The 20,089-nt window shown below is 42.8% G+C and overlaps 2 protein-coding genes across 7 annotated transcripts in view; one reads left to right on the top strand and one right to left on the bottom strand.

Moving 5' to 3' along the window:
* pex5la (peroxisomal biogenesis factor 5-like a) overlaps positions 1-17,549 on the top strand; it is a 128,491-nt gene extending 110,942 nt beyond the window's left edge. For all 4 annotated transcript variants that reach the window (XM_085266028.1, XM_085266026.1, XM_085266027.1 and 1 more), the window contains 5 exons: positions 1,728-1,798; positions 4,329-4,547; positions 6,457-6,622; positions 9,845-10,002; positions 12,097-17,549. In XM_085266028.1, the coding sequence (XP_085122154.1) occupies positions 1,728-1,798; positions 4,329-4,547; positions 6,457-6,622; positions 9,845-10,002; positions 12,097-12,298 (816 nt within the window). In that variant the 3' untranslated portion in view covers positions 12,299-17,549. The remainder of the gene's footprint in view (positions 1-1,727; positions 1,799-4,328; positions 4,548-6,456; positions 6,623-9,844; positions 10,003-12,096) is intronic.
* The window catches only part of usp13 (ubiquitin specific peptidase 13), a 33,613-nt gene continuing 31,053 nt past the window's right edge, over positions 17,530-20,089 (bottom strand). For all 3 annotated transcript variants that reach the window (XM_085266023.1, XM_085266024.1, XM_085266022.1), the window contains one exon: positions 17,530-20,010. In XM_085266023.1, the coding sequence (XP_085122149.1) occupies positions 19,914-20,010 (97 nt within the window). In that variant the 3' untranslated portion in view covers positions 17,530-19,913. The remainder of the gene's footprint in view (positions 20,011-20,089) is intronic.

Below are 20,089 nucleotides of genomic sequence, written 5' to 3'. Positions count from 1 at the left end.
TAATATACACATGCACAGAGCTGTCAACACACACTGTTTACCCAGTCAAGTCAGTAGCAGAGCTATTCATATTTACAGACATTTGTACACTTTTAGAGTACAAATGGCCGATAAAACTGCAGCCTTACGCCGGCTAACTGGACTGGATCACTGAGGCTTTCATTGCAAAGCTATGGCTAAATCCTCCCCTGCTACAGAGGAAGAATGCCTCACTGACCAGCTGATTTGGTAGGCAGCACCCACAGGCTCAATGCTGATTGCCTGTAGAGGTCAGGGGATTTTTTCCCTTTTAAAAATAGTTGTTTACTGTAGCAAAAAAATACTCAACTTGCACTTGATGAGAATTTCCATTTGCCCAGTGAGATGAACAATAGCTCATTCTCCTTTTTGTATTCCTCCCATTTCAATGGAGTGACCTCTTTGCGAGCTGAAAGAGCAAAGCCTTCATTCAAAGTACTTCGGAATCCCCTGGAATATACAGAAATGTGCCAGTTATTCCGAGGAGAGGATTATCCCACGGTATATGGAACTAATACGATTCCAAATTTCCTTGTAGGGCACGTAGCGGCTTATTGGCCGACTGCGAAGACCTCTGAATCATTCAGAAATCATTTGGCGCCTGGTTTCAAAGAGCTGAACAAAAAAAGCATGTAGAGAGATTAGAACAGGTTATTAAATGTGCCCTTACACACACATCATACAGTGGGACTAATCTCATAATCTGGATTGGATTTCAGGTTCGTTATATCATTGTCTGGCCTCTTGTGTTGATGAAGGCCCTAATTCAAGTCAGTGTCGTCCCTCTAACACATAAACATATTCCAATTAAAGAGGACAGCAAGTCATTTAAAGCTGTGGGATAATGATCTGCTCAGCTGAGCAGCAGAAGGGGATGATAATCAGCTGCTTTGGGCAACGATGAGACAACCCCCAAAACAGGAATGCTTTTTTTCCTTCTTGTTTTCACTAGTTTTGCATTTGGCTAGGGTCAGTGTTACTACTGGTAGCATGAGGTAATACCTGGACCCTACAGAGGTTGGTAGTAACTCCTCCAGGAAGGCTCATCAGTACGTACCATTGCAAGGAGGTTATCTGTGTCTACCAGCACAGCCTCGAGAGAATGGGGGAGATTGGGGTGTGCCAAGTTACACAGGAAATGGGCAGAAAATGAGGGGCAAGAGGACTTCTGGAGAGATGAATCCAAATTTGAAATATTTGGTTCAAAGTGTTGACAGTATGTATGGAGGAGCAGCCCTGAGTGTCTACAGCCAACTTTTAAACACGGTGGAGGCACAATCGTGGATGCAGTTACCTTCACATTTTGATCCACTGTATATCATCTATAAAGCATCTGATTGGCAGGGGCTTCATGTTTCAGCATGACAGCGATGCCAAACACGATGCCAAACAATGCAGTAAATGCATACCTGGATAGGTCCCATCGCGGTTACACACAAAAGAAACTATATTTATTATTAAAGTATGCTCTTTTTCAGTTTTACTACATAATATCTGATGGTGCCTGAGGACAATAGTCCAAATAAAACACTGTCAGTCTTAATCATCACTGCATATACCCCAGTTGTACTTCCTTAAAATTAGCTGGAGCTATGGATGTCTTAACTCACAGTAGCCAGACAACAGCCGTGGCAGCATAGGCTGTACACTGTTTCCACCGTGTGTTTTTTACTCTTTGTTCTTTACCTGTTTGTATTGTTTTGATGCAGGCCTGGCAAGTCCTGGGGACCACCCAGGCTGAAAATGAGAACGAGCAGGCAGCGATTGTCTCCCTCCAGAGGTAATGACAAACAACTGCATTCAGTTCCCATTTAAAATCAAAAAACGCTCGCAGACATTGGAGTCAGTCAGCTGTTGCTGCTTGGGAACACCATATGTTTGCACAAGTGGGACACTGTGGAAATATCATGTGAAAAGATGAAGCCCAGCACGTGAAATTTGCCTGCGAGGTTTCACTGAACTGTTTAACAGCAGTAGGTTCAGCGAGAACAAAACCAAGTCATAACTATATGCCGATGTTAAAACAGTATTATAAGAAGAACACCATCACAGTTTTGTTCAGTTATCCTTAGATGGAGATGGGAAGAGCAGGCTCTGGGAGTTTTATTCTTAAAACAGAGACACCCCACATGGATGGTGATAGCACAGAGCACGTTTATGAGCAGAAGCCTCAATGGGAGGTGGCCCACTTTCATTCAAACTGGTGAAGCCGGAAATGACACCTTTCTGGGAATGTGAGTGCTGACAACAGAAAACACAAGAGATTCAGCAGAAAGTGTTCTTCCTTCAGATATGGTCCATTTTTCAGAAGAAAGAAACAAGACTAGGAAAATGTGATCGCTGTTAGACGTGGATTACAAACAGTGTCTGCTGTCATGCAGAATATCTTAGTTGGCCTGAGATTCCTGCGGTCCAGCAGAGTCCTACACGCTCCTTCTGTGGTTTGAATGTCTGTGTTATGTAATGGCTCCATCTGCGAAGGCTCTTTTTGTATGAAGTGAGATTAAATGTTTTTAGCTTGTGGTTACAGTGGCATCGTTTCAGATTCACAACACTGCTGTATTCTCTTTTTTATCTGTTTGTTGAATAATGTCATATGCTTAACTTTGTTTTGCCATGTTTATGCTTTAATTCAGAAAATGTCTTCTTTGATACAAAGGCTACACCTACAGTACTGCTATTTGAAATAAAGCAATTAAGATGTGATCGAAGGGCAGACTTTAAGCTATGACTCGAAAACCGTATCACATTAACTGTTTTTTTATGCAAAGTCCATTTTCAGACAGGTGACTGAAAGGTGGGTTTTTGACGAGGTGAGACCCGTTCCCTTGTTATTCGATGACAAATTAAGCAGATGAAAGATCTGATTCCAATTGTTTACCTTCTGTTTAGTAGCTGTTTGCTGGAAACTGCCAAAAAGATGAGACGTTATATGTAAAGTTCATCATTAGGCTGGAAAACAAAATAAACATAGAAAGGCCAGTTCATGCCTTACTCTAAGAAAATCACAGAGGGCCTGGAAGAGCACAAAGTAGAGCAGAATTGTTGATGCAAATGATGCAAAGAGAAAAGCACGCCAAACCAGAGAAATGAAGCAAACCACATCGTCCGTCAAACACAGTGGAGGCTGTGCTATGGCACGGGCATGTGTGGGTCACAACTGTTTATTGATGGTGTGACTGCTGATAGAGGTAACAGGATGCACTGTGAAGTGTACAAGGCTATACCCTCTGCTAAATGGTGCTAAACTGATCAGAAAGGATTTCACAGTGCACACCAATAATAAGAAGCATACTGCACATAGCAAGGCAAACATGGCCGACTCAGTCACCGGCTTTCAACCAACAGATCGTGCTCTTTAGTTACTGAAGAGAAAACTGGATACAGAGAGATCCCAAAAAGTAACAACAGTAGGAGGCTGAAGGCCTGGCAGATCATCTCAAGGGCGGAAACACAGCATTTGGTGATGTCCATGAACAGTTGTCGAGGTACAGGCCGTCAAAATCTGCAAATTGTGTCTAACGGTCTAATTATTTTTAAGCCTATAAAAATGGGGGACTAAGTATAAAGATGTCTATAATTCCTAAACAGTTTCGTATTTTTGTTAAACGCCTTGAAGTCAAGTCTGCACTTTGATCACACCTTAATTGTTCGATTAAAATCCACTATGTACGGAGGCAAACAATGCAACACTGTGTGAGTATTTATGGGCCTAACTTTATATGCAGTGAACGTCAGTGTCCTGAACCAGGGTTTACGTCATTTGCAGTGGGACTGAAATAATTTGGTTTGTGCGAGATTAGGATGGTTTTAAGGAAGCTGGCACATCAACTGTAGCAAATCTGGCTAAAAAATTATCTTGTTGAAAGCTAAATCTCGTTTTGGCCTCCCCTTTAGTCTTTCAACTAATCCAAGTCGTTCATCCAACACTGTTCTGTTCTTCTTCCCTTTTCAATTATGAAGTGCCAGCACAGTGGCAAGCGTCCACGTGATATAACCGGTGATATAACTTCAGCAATTACTACAAACATACTTTCCGTCTCTGGAACAACCACCCATGCCGTTTTGCCTAAGTGCAAAGCTAATTCAAATCATCAGCTGTGGGTAGCATGCAAACACGACTCTCTGCAGCAGAGACGGAGCAGGAGAAGTGTTGCTCGTTCGCTCTGGCCCAGAAATCATTAGCCTTGGCCTGATGTTCCTCTGCTTTGGCCTGTCCCAATTAATGCTTGTCAAATCTAGATTTCTCTTTGAAGTGAACACCTTACTTGATTTCTCTTCTCCCGTGAACGAATCGTGTCTCCATCCAGGTGTTTGGAGCTCCACCCAAACAACCTTATAGCCCTCTTGGCTCTGGCAGTGAGCCTGACCAACACTGGTATGCGCCATGATGCCTGTGAGGCCCTCCTCCGCTGGCTGAGACACAATCCCAAGTACAAGCATCTTGTCAAAGGCAAGACTCATCTAACGGGATCTCCAAACTCCCAGCGCAGGATGTCTCATGCTCCCAACCTGGGCAGACATGAAAGGTAGAGTATTTAAACTCTTTAGACCTAATTAAAAGGATCACTACAGCATAAGAAAACCTGCAGTCTCTTGTTTGCCACTTTATTAAAGATGGACGGATGTCTCGTATGTTGGCTTTGTACACATATCAGAGGCTGCAGCAAGTCAAAGGTGTTGTTGATGAAGTGGAAAGCAACATGTAGCTGTGCAGGTTTCTTAAACTTGTAGCTGTTAACAATTACTAAACCAAGTTTAAGACATTTCACTTTAAAATCTGGTCCTGGGTGTTTGTTTTGTACACTAATACACTGATTATTTAACAATAATTGGCTATTATTTTGCTATCTGTCTGTTTTCTTCCACCTCTCTAATTCAGAGTCACAAGGAGAAGGGTTATCTCAACTATTATAAGCTACAACCCGGACAGGTTGGTGTGTGTTTAAAGGGCTAACAGAGAGAGACAGACAAGCATTCACACCTGCAATGCTAACCACAACACATACCTTCAGGACAGGCATGTGGACGTTAACCTGCAAGGAAAGGAGGGTGTTGGTACTAGCAGTTAACATTAGCCACACATCAGTTTTTCCTTCTATTTATAACATTATAACATACTGAATTTGTGTGTTTTTTTAATTCAACAATAAATATCACGTGCTGGGAATATTTTTAATTCTAGCAAATATGAATGACAAAATCCTTCTTCCACAGATTCCTGGTTCCTTCTTTCCTAATAGCAATTGTTGCCACAGCTGACGATGCTGTGGCAGACGGGCAGTTTGACGTGTGCTTACACTCCGTTGCAACATTATAGCAGACGGCTTCATTCATTTGGCTGGCTTGTCTTTATTATTGGGATTGTTCGTGTCTCTAATATAAAATATATGCACAGCCAAAAAAATAAAAGGAAGACACTGAAACTGTCAATAGGAAACAAACAATCATGCTAGATATCTATACTGACATGGACTGGGTAATGAAAGGATGCTGAGATGGTGCTCAGAGTGGGCCCCAAGAGTAGCTGACAACAAAGGGGCGTGCTCCTGATGAGGTAACTGATGGCGTCCTGGAGGAGCTCCTCCCAGATCTGGACCAGACTATCGCTGAGCTCCTGGACAGTTGGAGTTGCAGCCTGGCGGCTTCGGATAGACAGAAACAGAAAGTTTCAGATGTGTTTTATTGGATTTGACTTCTGTTGTTAAAACTGGTAAAATTACGATTCCAGGATTTGTTAATACTCTCGTATATGTACTTGTGAAATGTAGTACTGGTGACACTGGTAGTGGCAGTAATACTGGTGAGATGGTAGACGGAGGGTTACAGTACATGTGTGGACCTTGTTAAATTACTTTGTTAAGTGCGTGCTGTCTGCAATATTTTAAGTCGCATAATTGAGGTTGTTTGGTATATCTGATCTGAAAGACCTAATTCCACTCCCGAGGTAAAGTAGCGCTTTATCAAATCATTAATCGTCTAGTCAGTGTGAAGAGACACAGTTACAGCCCAATTACTGCGGTCTCCCCTCTAGTCCACGGAATAACATCCCTTTAAATTTTTGCTGCTCACCTCATCCCTCATTTTCTATCCCTTCCTTTTATCGCTCTGCTAAGGCTCGCGTCACAGTTTTCAGATACATGCACTGCTAAATATTAGACCACAGCTTCACTCATGTTTACAAACATCAGTGAACATGTTTACAAACTGTTTACAAACAGAAATTCATTCTTTCCATACGACCGGCCTGGTTTCCAGTTTTCCTCTCTGTACCGCCCCCATCATTCCCCCGGCTGCCTCTCATCATGTTACGCTGTGAATAAAAGTCCAGTGCACATCATGGCCCTGCAGTCTTATGCGTGCTTACTCAGCAGCCTTAAGTCACACTAATCCTTATCTCAATTTTGTGTGTGTGTGTGTGTGTGTGTGTGTCCACAGCTCCCTGCTACCAGAGGTCAAGGAGCTCTACCTGGAAGCAGTTCAGCAGAACTCTGACAGCATCGACCCAGATTTGCAGACAGGCCTCGGGGTGCTTTACAACCTCAGCGGAGAGTTTAACAAAGCCGTGGAGGCCTTCAACACGGCTTTGTCAGTGCGGCCCGAGGTAGACACACAGCCCTACGCACTACACACAGGGGCACGGTTTAATATGCATGGTTCTCCAAAAAGATGACTTTAGGCTGACACTTTACCATATACCAGTCAACAACTTAGCAGCTTTGTTAGTTAGGCTCTACTTATCAAGTATAGTTTTTAAAAGAGAGAAGGGAAATAAGTGATAATCCAAACACGGCTCATAACACATGAACAGCTGGCACTGCATTAATGCACCAATGTCAACGGCTTTCATACAACAGTGGATCGGTTGCTCACATATTACATCCATGTTACAGCACAACAGTGGGTTTTCTGTTGTCGTGGTGTTACGGCCCTAGCAGGGCCTCCTCCTGAAGATGCCTGTGTGGGCGTGTCCCACCACCTCTTCTGCCTGAGGTGCCACCTTTCCCTTTTACACAGCTGACTCGCGTCAGTAATCAAGGAGATTTAAGCCCAGGGAAAGGTGAGCTCTGGGCCAGAGTGCCAGTAGTGTGGTTACAGCTTGTGAGCTGAGTGCTTGTTGTGTTTGCAGCTAGTGAGCTGCTCTTTCTTTTTGGCTTACGTTTTACTTTATTGATAAGGTATGTAATTTAGACTTAGACTTTAGACTTAGTGGTCTTAGTGTTTCAGAAACTGCTGATCTGCTTTCACACACAATCATCATCTCTCAGGTTTAGAAAGAATGATTCAAAAAAAGAGAAACTTGGTGAAAATCCTTCCTTGGTGTCAGCGGTCAGTCAAAAATAGCTTCCAGCTGATAGGAAGCCAACAGTAACTCAAATATGGCACCAGTTACCACAGTGGGTGAGCAGGCGATCGTATGGCCCTTTCATGCATGTCTTCCCTGTCTTTCTCTGCTTTCCTGTCTAGTTCCATTATTGTAATCAAATAAAGGCAAATGCCAAAAAAATAACCAGTTATTACAGGCAGTGTATAAAAAGAGCATCTCTGAGTGCACAGTGCAGCAGCAGAAGACCACACTGTCTGCCCCGCCTGCTTAAAACAGGAAACTGAGGCTACAGTTTACATGGATAATACAAGACTGGAAAAATGTTGCTTGATTCAATGAGTCTCATATTCTGCAGCAACAATCGCTTCATCCGGCTTCGCATCAATAGTTCAGGCTGTTGGTGTTAGAGTGGTGCTGGGTACAGTATCTGGAGAAGCGGCCCCTTTTGTGCGCCACGGACCAGTTTAATGTCGGACCATATTTTCACGGGCCGGCCTTTAAGGTGTGGCGGATAAATACAACAAAATAAAATGATACAACCGAGACAAAAACTGTGGCGCTTTGTAAATATAATAATAATATATATAATATAATATAATAGCTCAGTAGGTAAAGTGGTCGCCCCATGATCGGAAGGTCGGCGGTTCGAATCCACTTAACGGCTACCCTGAGGTACCCCTGAGCAAGGTACCGTCCCTACACACTGCTCCCCGGGCGCCTGCTTAGTGGGCTGCCCACTGCTTCACTGAGTGAATGGGTCAAATGCAGAGAAAAACAAGTAATTTCCCCATGGGGATCAATAAAGTATCCATTATTATTATTATTATTATTATTATTATAAAAGCGAATTCACTGTGTAATTGTGTAACTTTATTAGCAGCGTCCCCCTGAACAACAGCGAGAGTAACATCCCCCTCTCTGTTACTATGGTAACGCGTAAACGTTTCTTTCAAAATAAGACGCACAACTTCAACACGGGAAAGACCCAGGGAACTGAAAACTGAAACCTCAAGCCTCGCAGCCCGGTATCAAACGAGCGGTCCGTGGCCCGGGGGTTGGGGACCGCTGATCTAGCGCACTTTGGGCCTCTTAGTACCGACCGGTCAGTATTTAAACACCACAGCCGACCTGAGTATTGTTGCTGAACGTGTCCATCCCTCTGCTGACAGCAGAATAGCACACTACGTCCCATGGATCAGATCAAACTGGTTTCTTGAACATGACACTGAAGTCTCTGTACGGCCACCACAGTCACCAGATCCCAGTCCAGCAGAGCATCTCTGGGATGTGGTGGAACGCAGATAAATCTGCAGCAGCTGTGTGTGTTGGTTGTGTGTGTGTGTTATTATCGTGCTGATGTGAACCCTTCAGGAATGTTTCCTGTGAGCGTGTGCTGTGCTTTCTAATACTGTACATACTGTAAGAGCCAGACTTCCAAACACACGCAGCAGACACGAAGCCCCAAAGCATAGCGAGGATGAGCCACGATATCAAGGGAGAGCTTGTGCAAACAGATGCAGTGAGGCACAGCAAACTGTCACAGCAATATGCGAACTGTCGCGCTGCCAAATCTGGCCTAGTGAACTCCTGACTGGCACACATATGCTCTCGCTTGTGATCCAGCACAACGGTTGAGCAAGACGCAATCCACACACACATACACAAAAACACACATAATTACGCAGAGAGCTAAAAATAATCTCAGATGCATGCATATTCACTCCACTAGAACACACAGGCATGCGACAGATAAAATGGACACGCACGCAAATACAACCAAGAACTTTTCTACCATTTCTCTGTATGCAAATGAGCTCCATCCTCCCAGCACTGTCCCAGGCCGGCATGAATATTACTCACTGTTAAATCCAGCCTCCCGCATTTGACTTGGTAATATCAGGTCCCCTGCTGGAAAAATAGCTCTGAACACAAAGGGAGATAATTATACCCCAGTGCTGGGCTTAGCCAGAGATGAAGGATCCCTGTAATAGACCATGACCTCTGTATGTGCCTGTCTACCTGCAGGTGGGAAACAACAGCAAGGACATCCTTTGTGATATAACTCAGCTATCCTTAAATTACCCTTCTTGAGTTACTTTTAACCAGGGGAGATGTTACAATGCTCCAAAACAGCCCCTTGTTATTTAGGTCTCTAAAGAAAGACTGCTTTGTCACGCTGTCACTGCAGATGGAAGGCCATGTGATGCGCAGCAGCCCAGATTATCCAAGTCCTAATTAGTCCATCTATTGTATTAAAGACACTGCAAGCTGATTTTTAGGTCCTTCAAAGGTGGACAGCGTTTAAGCCTTGAATAATTAAATAATAATTGAAGCGATGTCGCTGATGAGTTTTAAATTGCACTAAATGACTGAATGCAAGTCTTGAGTATGTTGGTTATTTAGGCTGGCAGCATCTGACACCACACTGAGCTGTACCAAACCTTCACTACCTGACATTTCCTATTCCTCAATCAACCGATGACTCGCACTCTTGTGCAGGACTACTTGTTGTGGAACCGCCTCGGGGCCACGCTGGCGAATGGAGATCGAAGCGAGGAGGCGGTGGAGGCTTACACAAGAGCCCTGGAGCTGCAGCCGGGGTTTATCCGGTCCCGCTACAACCTGGGCATCAGCTGTATTAACCTGGGGGCACACAGGTGAGTGATCTGTGAGTGGGATAGCATTTCTATTCTTTTTGCGTAATGCAGTGGAGTAGAATTAATAAGCATAACAGCCAAAGTGTAGGTCAGAAAGGGCAGCAGTTGAAGTAAGACAATGCACAGAGTTAATATGTGAGTTTTCATAAATGCCAAATAAAAGCATGACATCTTCACACTGAGAAGGCTGCAGACGATATTGGCTCAAAAATCAAAATGTGGCTGATTAATTTCCTGTTGATAGATTTATTATTGCAGCTCGAATCTAAATTGCAAAATGTGTGACTTGGTGCACAAGATCTCTTCTTATGAATCATTTATCTCGTGTGGTGAGTGGAATACTGTCTGCACATATCAATTCTGCTCATGATACCAATCATATGCATTCATATGAGTTTTAATATGTACCTGCCAGACAACACCCAAAAGGCAAATGCTTATCCACAAACAGAAAATATTCAGATTGAAGCTACTATCAGCGTAGAAATACAAGCAGCAGCACACAACCAGAAATCTGACATGAGCAGACATCAAGACATATCCAAACTCAGCCAGTTACACTCAGAGATGGGCAGTAACGCGTTACATGATGAGTAAGTAAGGGATTACTATTGCAAATTACTATTACTATTACTATTGCAAAAACGGTAATTAGATTACAGTTACTTTCCCGTATGAAACGCTGCGTTACTGCGTTACTGAAACCCTGATTTTTTTGCGAGAATGTCTCATGACAGCGACGTTCGTGACAACAGCTGTGTGCAGATCAACAGTGGATCATATCTCGAGTGCAGAGAGAGTATGAGCGTGCAGCGTTTAAAGCGTGGAAGTACTGACCTTACTTTGAGTTTGATTCCATAAAAAGTGACAAAAACATTAGTGTCCGCTGTGCGTGGGAAGAAAACTTCTTTTTACAGCGAAAAAAACCCCTAAACTTCCAACAAGCACCGAGTAGCTATGACGTAATGGGAAACTCACAGAGAAACTCGCGGATTCTTCCACTGACCGCGGCACACCTGCACCAGGGTAAACCTCCGCCTACCCCACTCCTGCTTTACAGGTGAAAATAGAGCAACAGGACCGCTGAGTCTTTGACTTTATTTATGTTCTGCTGTGTTTTACTTTGAAAGACTGAGTGTAAACACAAAAAATACTTTATTTTGTGTGGAATGTGCAGAAAATAGGTTTAAATGTTAAACTAATTTCTTCCAGTCAGAGAATGTTGCATATAATTAAATGTTTGCTTGATGCATAAAGTTAAAAGATTAAAACTAATAAAACAAGTTTTAAAAAGAGACTTTTCCATTTGATTACATTTTGTATGATGGATTATGCAGAAAAAGTAGAATTGGGCTGAAAGATCTATCACTTTATCACCTACTCAGGTTGTAAATCGTGTTTTTAAAACGTAACTAAGTAACTGAGTAATTAGTTACTTTTGAAAATAAGTAATCAGTAAAGTAATGTGATTACTTTTGGGGGAAGTAATCAGTAATTAGTTACTGATTACTTTTTTCAAGTAACTTGACCAACACTAGACAGCTGTCAGTGGCCGAAGTAAATAAATAGCATAGACACTAACAAAATAAAAGCATAGAAATAGTCATAGAAACAACAGGACTTCATGTAAATTTACTCTAGTTCAAATGAGTAAGTTTTCTAAACCTTACCACTAAAACGCAAGAAATGCCTTGACGTTGAGGTAGCTTTAAATGTCTGCACAGTTGCCTTAATGCAACCACACAGGTCCTGTTAGTTTGGCAGGTGAGACATCTGCTTGAGACGTCTCGCAGAGTGATCAAGTGCAGTAAGGTTTGTTATGTTTTGGCCTTTTTGTTTATATTCTTGTTGTGCAAAATAAGTTGGTCTCGTCTTCCTCCCCTCACCCCAACCGACTGGGCGGGCCTCTCCCTGAGCCTGGATTTGTCCAAGGTTTCTTCCTGTTTGATGGCAGCAACATTTCTCAGGGTCATCTTTACCACTGTGTAGTATCGCCTCTTCTTTTAACAACAGTCTGTACGTGTCTCAGAACTGAGGAGACCAGCTGATGGAATTTTGTGATGCAATGACTTGCTTTTATTCCTTCTTCCCCAGAGAGGCGGCCAGCAACTTCCTGACTGCCTTAAGCCTTCAGAGGAAAAGCCGGAGTCGCCAGCAGTCCCACCAGGTGATGTCTGGAAACATCTGGGCGGCTTTGAGGATAGCTTTATCCATGATGGACCAGCCTGAACTCTTCCAGGCTGCAAATATCGGCGACTTGGATCATCTCATGCGGGCCTTCAACTTAGACATTTGACGACCAGGAGGCAGTAATGCTAACATCTGCCCCCTCTTCACTTACTATCTGATTTCTACCCAACAGCCAAAAGTCCAAAGTGCACAGTCAGAATGGACTGATGGACGTCAGAGACAACAGTGTCCAAATTAACTACAGTCGTCAAAGCTATTATATTTTTCACCCAAGTACCTCGGAGCAGTTCTGGGGACAGGTTCTTCCAAGGGTTTGAAGGGACTGCTCTGTGTTGGATTTGCACTGTAATTTGTGATTTCCCTGAAGAGCACAAGGACGGGCAAAGATTGTACGAGCAATGCCTTAGAGGACACATCAATTAAAAACTGACTCATCCAGCGGAACAGAGCCGGCAGAGACGGACGGTTGTACGAGCCTGATAGAGCAGACCTCACAGGCCGTTTTCAAAGAAAAGAGAGGAAAAAACATTTGACTCCTGAAGGATGGATTTAGTGAGCAAATGACAAAGACTGCAGCGTATAACCTGGAACTCCAAGCTCTGTTCCTGGCTTATTTTCATCCTTTCAATGGGAAAATAATGATACTGCATGAATAAGCATTTTCATAACTGGATTCTTGTTTCAAATTAACATACTTTTAGAGGTTTTCCCTTTGCACATCAGATAAACAGATATAACTTCCTCAGTCCGAGTGGAATGTGCAAGCCTTACTCAAAAGCATGCGACCAACAATATTTATTTATACTATTTTTATGAAAACAGAAAAAACCCACACTAAGCCATTTTCAGACTAGTTTCATTTTCTTAAATAACTGCTGTCTTTTGAACTTGAAAGCTTTCTGAGCCACTAATTTTTGTTTCGCTCGGTTTTTCTCTCCTTTCTTTTGGCTCCTAGCTCCTCTTTGTTCCCTTTAAGCTGACTGCAGAAACACAGAAAAGCTGGGCAACAGCAATCTATAAAACCTTCATTAGTCTTTTCAAACTTTAGCATATGAAAACATTATTCTTAACAAGTCTAAAAATATCTCTTTTTATCTTCTTCTGCTAGTTCTGGGATGGCTTCAGAGTTACTAATGACTACTGTACACATTATTCAGTCCTTTTTTATTTTAGCTGACCTGACTCAGTTTGTTTTCTGTTGTCAGTATCTGCTGACGCCGTCACTGGTGTCTTTGCTGCTCCTCCAAAGACAGCAAGGCTCATGCATTTAATAGTCATAATGCATGATTTGAATATTTACGTAAGCTTGGGCAGAATGCTGCACATGTATGATGAACGCTGTTCGTTTCACCACACACTTCAAATCACATCAGGTTGATGTTCAAACTCGAGATGGTTATGCATCTGCAGAAAACATGATTGTGTAAATACAGTGACTCTCCTGCTGCAGGACGAAAGCTTTTCCTTAGACATACTTTTTAGCTGACAGCTTCACTTGCATCACTGCTGCTAGTTTGAAAGTCACTTTCTGAAGTGAATACCCTGTACCTCGCTGTGCAACAGAGTAAATGATAGATAATCTTCTGTACTGCATAGCTCAGCACATTCGGGTGTTTATCAGGCGTGTCCACGGTCTGAGGGTTTTTATTGTAGCTCCTATGCAAAAGGTCATGTTTTATGTTGCCATTCTGAATTGTTGCGGGTCCCCGTCTGCCTCGGCAGACTGAAAGGAAGCGTCATTTCGGTGTTTGGAAAGAAGACTATCAGGCAGAACCAGAGACCAGTGTGAGAGCCATTCATCTTCCAAACTGTACAGCCGGGGTGTCACGGTCTGTACAAGAAGAAGTGTTTCATCAGGAAGTTGCCAGAATGAAAACAAGTGTTCTCCCAGGGAGAAAGTGGTCAGAAGCTCTGACTAAAAGAAAGACTGATCGACACAAAGAGTGCAGCCTTCTGCTTTTAGAACCAGGTTGCACGGACATGGCGTCTTTGACCTTAGTTGCATCCATCAAATTCACCGCCACCGATGAAAAAAGATCAGCTGCTCTACTTGCCAGATACTTAAAAAAATATTGGCACAGACTCTATTTATCACACAACCAGGATAAATAGATCAAACACTAGACGAGAAGTCAGAGATACACAGCACATATGTGCATGCCTCTAACAGTCGGCCTCAGAGGGGAGCTAACAGCGACTTTGGCAACGAGGCCAAAGCAGGGGTGCATGCACAAATGTTTTCACGGTGGGAGACTGGACGATGATAAAAGGTATCCTTCGCTGGAACAAATCAGGTTTACATCCAGGAGTTCATGTTTGATTTCTGTTTGATTAGCATTAAATTACTGTGGAAGTCAAATTTAAGCATGCTTGTAGCTCCATACATGCCAGCGAGGGTCTGTCTGCCAGTTTGGCCCAGACTGAAAGGGGTGGCGTGAAATTTGCTTCCAGCACGTCTCCCAAAAACAAAAGTGTCACTCGGCCGGCAGAATGGGTTTAGCCCAAATAACTGCAAAGTTTGCGACGGCGCCATGAACCTGCATCGAGCTACCTTTAGAGCCATTTGGCTGTCAGCGTTTTAATATAATAAAGCTTGTGGTTAAATTCGATATGGAAGCTCTGCAATCCCTCACCTGCCTGCTTTCTTGTTCAGCCGCTGTTCTGTTCTTTAGATCATTGCCACACTTTCACACCCAGTCATAATACTCTCGTTCAATCACCTTCTTGCCTGCCTTCTTTGAGCCAATTAGCTTCCACTCTGGTTTAAATCTGTGCTCTTCATTGCTCTCCCTTTCAGACTGTCATTTGCACAACCCACCTCGTCCCCATCTCTATTTTCATGTTCACCACCACCAGCGTCTAGACTCCAGGGGGTCCTGTCCTAAATCCTATTCCTGCTGGGACAGGTAAGATGGGTCACCAGAGTCTGATCGCCAAATACATTCATTTCTTTGTCTCAACAAATCATGTTCAGTTCTTGATCTCTCCTTATTGAACACAGGAGATATTATCAGTATGTTATCAGTATGTTAGCATTGTCAGAGTGAGTGCTGCATTTCGCTCAAAGCTCCACCTTTAGGCTCACAGAGCAGCTAGCGTGGTAGTCCAGTGCACGACGATCCCCCTCCAGTTTTCTTTGCTAAAGCGTTAACTCAACCCTGTAGGAGGTCCCTATCAGCGAGAGGTTCTGCAGGCCAGGAGCTGTTCCACATTTTTACCTGGCATGCCTGTCCTCCCAGGTGCTCCCAGGTGTTTTACAAAATCAACTCTAGTTGTCTTATGAGGTCGCAGGCCCTCGCTCTTTTCCATTTCGTTACAGGTTACCACAGGTTCATGTTTTTTAAAGAAATCTTACATTGCTGGGCCACAACCTTCTTCTGCCGTCCACATCATTCCATAGTGCATTGAGATAGGATGCAGTTTTCTTTATTTTGCTGAACCTACTACTGTACCTTCTCAGGTGAACTGACCTAGCCTAACGCATGCACCTGTGCAACAAACTGAGGCTGTTTGCATGTTAGATCCTTTACATTTCTACTTTTTTAATGACGTTTTCATTCGTATGCATGACATACATGGAAGTGCTTTCTCTTCCGACCCCCAGAAAAGTAAATATATCATGAGGTTTCCTTGCAATATCGCTATAATGCACTTTTAAGTTCGCAAACTTTGACAAAACATGATGTATATAAACAGTATGTATTCTACACAAGATGCTTTTTCTTGCATGGAAGTGTGAGAGGCTCAAAATAACGAGTCTAAGGCACAGCACACTGCAAACACACTTCAGCTTGAATACTGGCTAATGAACTGGATAATCATAGTTATGCACAAATGTTATATTTATTACTTCTACAAATTACAAACATGTTTGTAACCACTGCAATGACCCCAACCTATAAAGCTGTCTAGCTGTTATTGCACAACTCTTTAGTGCTGAAAAGTTTTTATGTAGACTTTCACAACCTGCTGTGACCCTTTAACAGCTGTTTTTATAAGGTTTTAATGTTTGCAAGAATCACTTCATTAGTTCTGTTTACACTTAAGAAAGAGGGAGAGTAAAAGTGGACAGTCATACAACAGTTCAAATTCACAGCTTTTACACAGACTTGCTCACCGTGTCTTCTATTGTGGAGACCTAAAGTGTTCAAAGGTGAGAGTTACGCAGTTTTATGGAGTGAAAACAGACCAAATACAATCGCTCACTGACTGCTGTGTTAGGTACACCTGTTCAGCTGCATAGATGCAGATCGTGTGGCAGTCACACAGTGCAGATGTGATTCTGAATGTGGTTGTTGGTACCAGAAGGACTAGCGTGACTACTTCAGAGACTGTTGACTTCTGGATCTCTATAGTTTACACAGAGTAGTCTGAAACCAGGAGCAACAGATGTAGAAGAGCATCTGTGAACATGTAACCACTGCTGTCAGCTAAGAACAGGAAACGGACCATCAAAACTGAAGATTCGAAACACGTCTGGTCTGATGCTCCTTGGCTTCTCCTGACATTCGGATGGCTCGGTCAGAATTTGGCATAAGCATGAAAACATGGCTGCCTGTGTCAGTGGGTCATTTTGGTCCCCTTGGTATGAAAATGAGCATCATTTAAACACAGCAGCCTACCTGATAATGACCACGCTGATAAATGTTTCCATTCAGCTTCTTGGATAAAATAAGATTTAATTACATATTGAATTTATTAAAAATGTGTGCAGGGGTACTAGCAAGGTGTACCTAATGAACTGTCCAGTTAACGATCCTAATGAGGCGATCACATCTTTGGCTCCGGCATGTTTCTATTAACTGAAAAAACGAATAAATACCCAGACACACAAATAATTCTTCGTTCTAATGAAACAATGATACTGAAAAAGAAAAAAGGTCAAAACAGAATAAAAAGACTCCAAAGGAGGGGCATTATTCTTCATTTCACTGGAATAACTTTGTTTTTGTGTATCAATAAGACACTTTTTATTTGGCTTTGTCCACTTTTATTATCTCTAAAAGATTTGTGCTTTTAAAATGTGGGAATTGGTGCTTAGGGTACAGAAAATCCATAAAGCATTCGTGATGGCTTCACTGGTTGGGCTCATTGAGGTTGCTGTTGCATATGTACTTCCTCCACTGCTCCGGTTCAGAACGTGCACCTTGTTATCATTTATTTGCGTCACACGTATATGAATAATATATTTTGAGGGATGAAATTAGAAATAATGTAATTTGTATACAGCCACTCGTTTATTGAAACACCTACTATAATGCATATTACTCTCCCTGTATAATCACGAGGTCAGCATTAGCACCTTTGGAACGTACAACATGAAAGTAATCTTTTAAAATAAAGTGTTGTTATATATTCGACACTCCCGTGTCTTTATTGTGCCGACTCCTGCCCGACACGATGAAGCCAGGTCTCAACAAACATGTCGTTTATTAAATGATCCAAACATCGTAAGTAAACAGTGCCACTGGTACACTGGACTGCCATGACTCTGTTCACATACACCTAAGCCATATTTGGATACATTACAAAAGTCAGCTTAAAATAATCAGTTCAAGGAGAGCTCTGAAATGAAAACTACAGAACTGACAAAAAAGGCAGAAAGATTAGAAACAGGTCAAGAAGCTTTTTGACATTTAGTTAAATGGAGAGAAAAAGAGAATGAAGCTCACAAGAGTACAACGGTACAACCCAGACGACTAAATGTCCATCTCTAGTTAACATGCTGACAGTGGAAAAAACCTTTTTTATATGACAAAATGAACCATTACGTTTTAAACAAGGTAGAGAAGAATGGAAGCGACGGAGCTGGAGAGAAAGCTGAAAGACGAGGACAGAAAGACGGCAACGAGCCGGGACCACGAGAGGAGCAGAGACAGCTACCCATCATTAGGCAAAAGCTTGTCACTCACTCAGCGACGACGAGAGGCACAAACACAAGACTTGCATAGAGATGTTTAGTATTCCCCAATGCATAGACAAACAGTTTCTCTGGTAAGAGGCTAAGATTTGCTCAGGGAAATCGAGGCACAGTGTTGTTAAAGGGGAGTCATATGGATTTGTTATATAAATTAGTGTTTTTTGTCTGTGTCAATGAAAAACGCCCGTAGAAACCATCGTGGTGCTGTTCTGCTTTTCTTTTCTACCCTCTTTGTCAACAGCACGTCTTCCCTTTGAGTACGAGAGCCTAAAAGAATTAACTGTAATTCAACGTTTGATAAATTACGATTAATTTGAGCAGAACTCCACCTTCAAATATGCTACCGGAAGCAGACCGCGCTCTCCGAGATGAATAAAACGTGAATAAAAATAAAGATATGAAGCCAAGTATGGAGATACTGACAGTCAAGAGCACAGTGTTTAATCCATCCTGCACATTATGAATATTACTGAGCAGATAAAGCAGAGAGCTGGAGGCTAGACCAGCTCCAGGCCCTAAAGAGTGGCCCGCTGTAGCATCACAGTCATGTCTGAGTGTTTTGTTTGCAGCGAGCACCACGAGTGTATACATTCAGAGGAGGTACGGTCACTGTACAGCTGTTCTCGTACAGCTGTTCAACAGCAGATTTGGTTATTAGTGCATATTGCTCTAGACAAAAACATTCAAACTTACATGGCCTGAAACAATCGTTTTAGCTTCTGGGCTACAGTCCGAATCTGTCAGAGTGATAAAAGAACCAGCGGGAGCCAGGTGCAGCCCAGTAACAGTTATGTCGAGTTTGCAGATATTTTGCACTTTGAGCAAAAATTATGTACACAAAAGGTTCACCTACGTTACTATGCAACCTCCCTGAACAGGGACGACTGGACAGCCAGGCTGGCCTTAATTAGATCGAATCAAATGAATATAATCTCCTTGGCAGTGCCGCACTTCAGACATGAGTCCTGGTAGTTTGTGACTGGCAAGTACAGTGCAGGTACAGGAAAAAGTCAAAAAAGTGCAACAGGGACAGAAATGACACTAACATCCTGACAGCCGGCGCATCAGGGCGTTGAAGGTTTTTCATTAAATGTGACAAACGTACACGTCGGCCTCGAGCATAACCGGGACGAATCGAGTTAATGCCCATTTATCACTCTGAAACTCACGTGGTGACTTCCATGTGTGGAAAACCAAAACCTTTTCATTCTTAGTGAATTTTGCTCCGCTTCATATTTGTAATGTTTTACATGAAGCACTTGGGATTGCACTGTGGAAGGAGCATCGCGCTCCTCTTCTCTTTCCAGTTTCTCAAAACATTCAATGCAAAGCCCCCTGCAGCACAGGAGCTTCTTGTTTGTTGTTGCAGTTTCAGAGCAGGGCTGGCAGTGAAGCACTGCACTTAAGTACACATTTATAAAATGCACCACTTTGGGAAAAAAGAAAAAACGGCACAGTGACTGAAGGCAGAGAAGAGGAGAAAGACTGAGAGTTGATATGTGGCGTTGTTTCGTGTAAAGAGCACAATCGTAGAAATTGCACAGATCCCTCTGTACCAACACTGTAAAGACATGTTCTTTCTTTGAACACAAACACTGATATTTAAAGCATAACACTAATACACAAAAAGCACATCGCTTTCCCTTCTGACCAGAGTTCCTGGTTGCTCCAGAATGACATCACAATAAGGCAAGCAGCTGGTCGGAGAGGTTATCCCATCGTTCCCACTGAGACGTCACAGTTGTCTGCCAGTCTTCTGGGTCTGTGGTTATTTAAAGGACACGGCGCAGCGAGCAGCGGTCTAACTGCTCGACAGTCGATGGTAAAAGTAGACGTAGCCCAAGTCCTTTGGAGGTCTTTCTGACAAACACACTTTGTGGTCGTTGTAGATCACCCACCTGCAGGCGGGAGAAGTGCACATTAAATTCACACAAATGCTTTTAAAGTGTCATTTTTCTCAAATTTGAATGAAAAGAT

The sequence above is a fragment of the Mchenga conophoros genome, linkage group LG23 (genome assembly GCF_057382185.1).
Source record: "Mchenga conophoros isolate Kocher_MC1m ecotype Shallow Benthic linkage group LG23, M_conophoros_male_GT1.1, whole genome shotgun sequence".
NCBI classification, from domain to species: domain Eukaryota; kingdom Metazoa; phylum Chordata; class Actinopteri; order Cichliformes; family Cichlidae; genus Mchenga; species Mchenga conophoros.
Note: the sequence above shows the minus strand (reverse complement) of the source record. Positions and strands in the feature narration are given on the sequence as shown.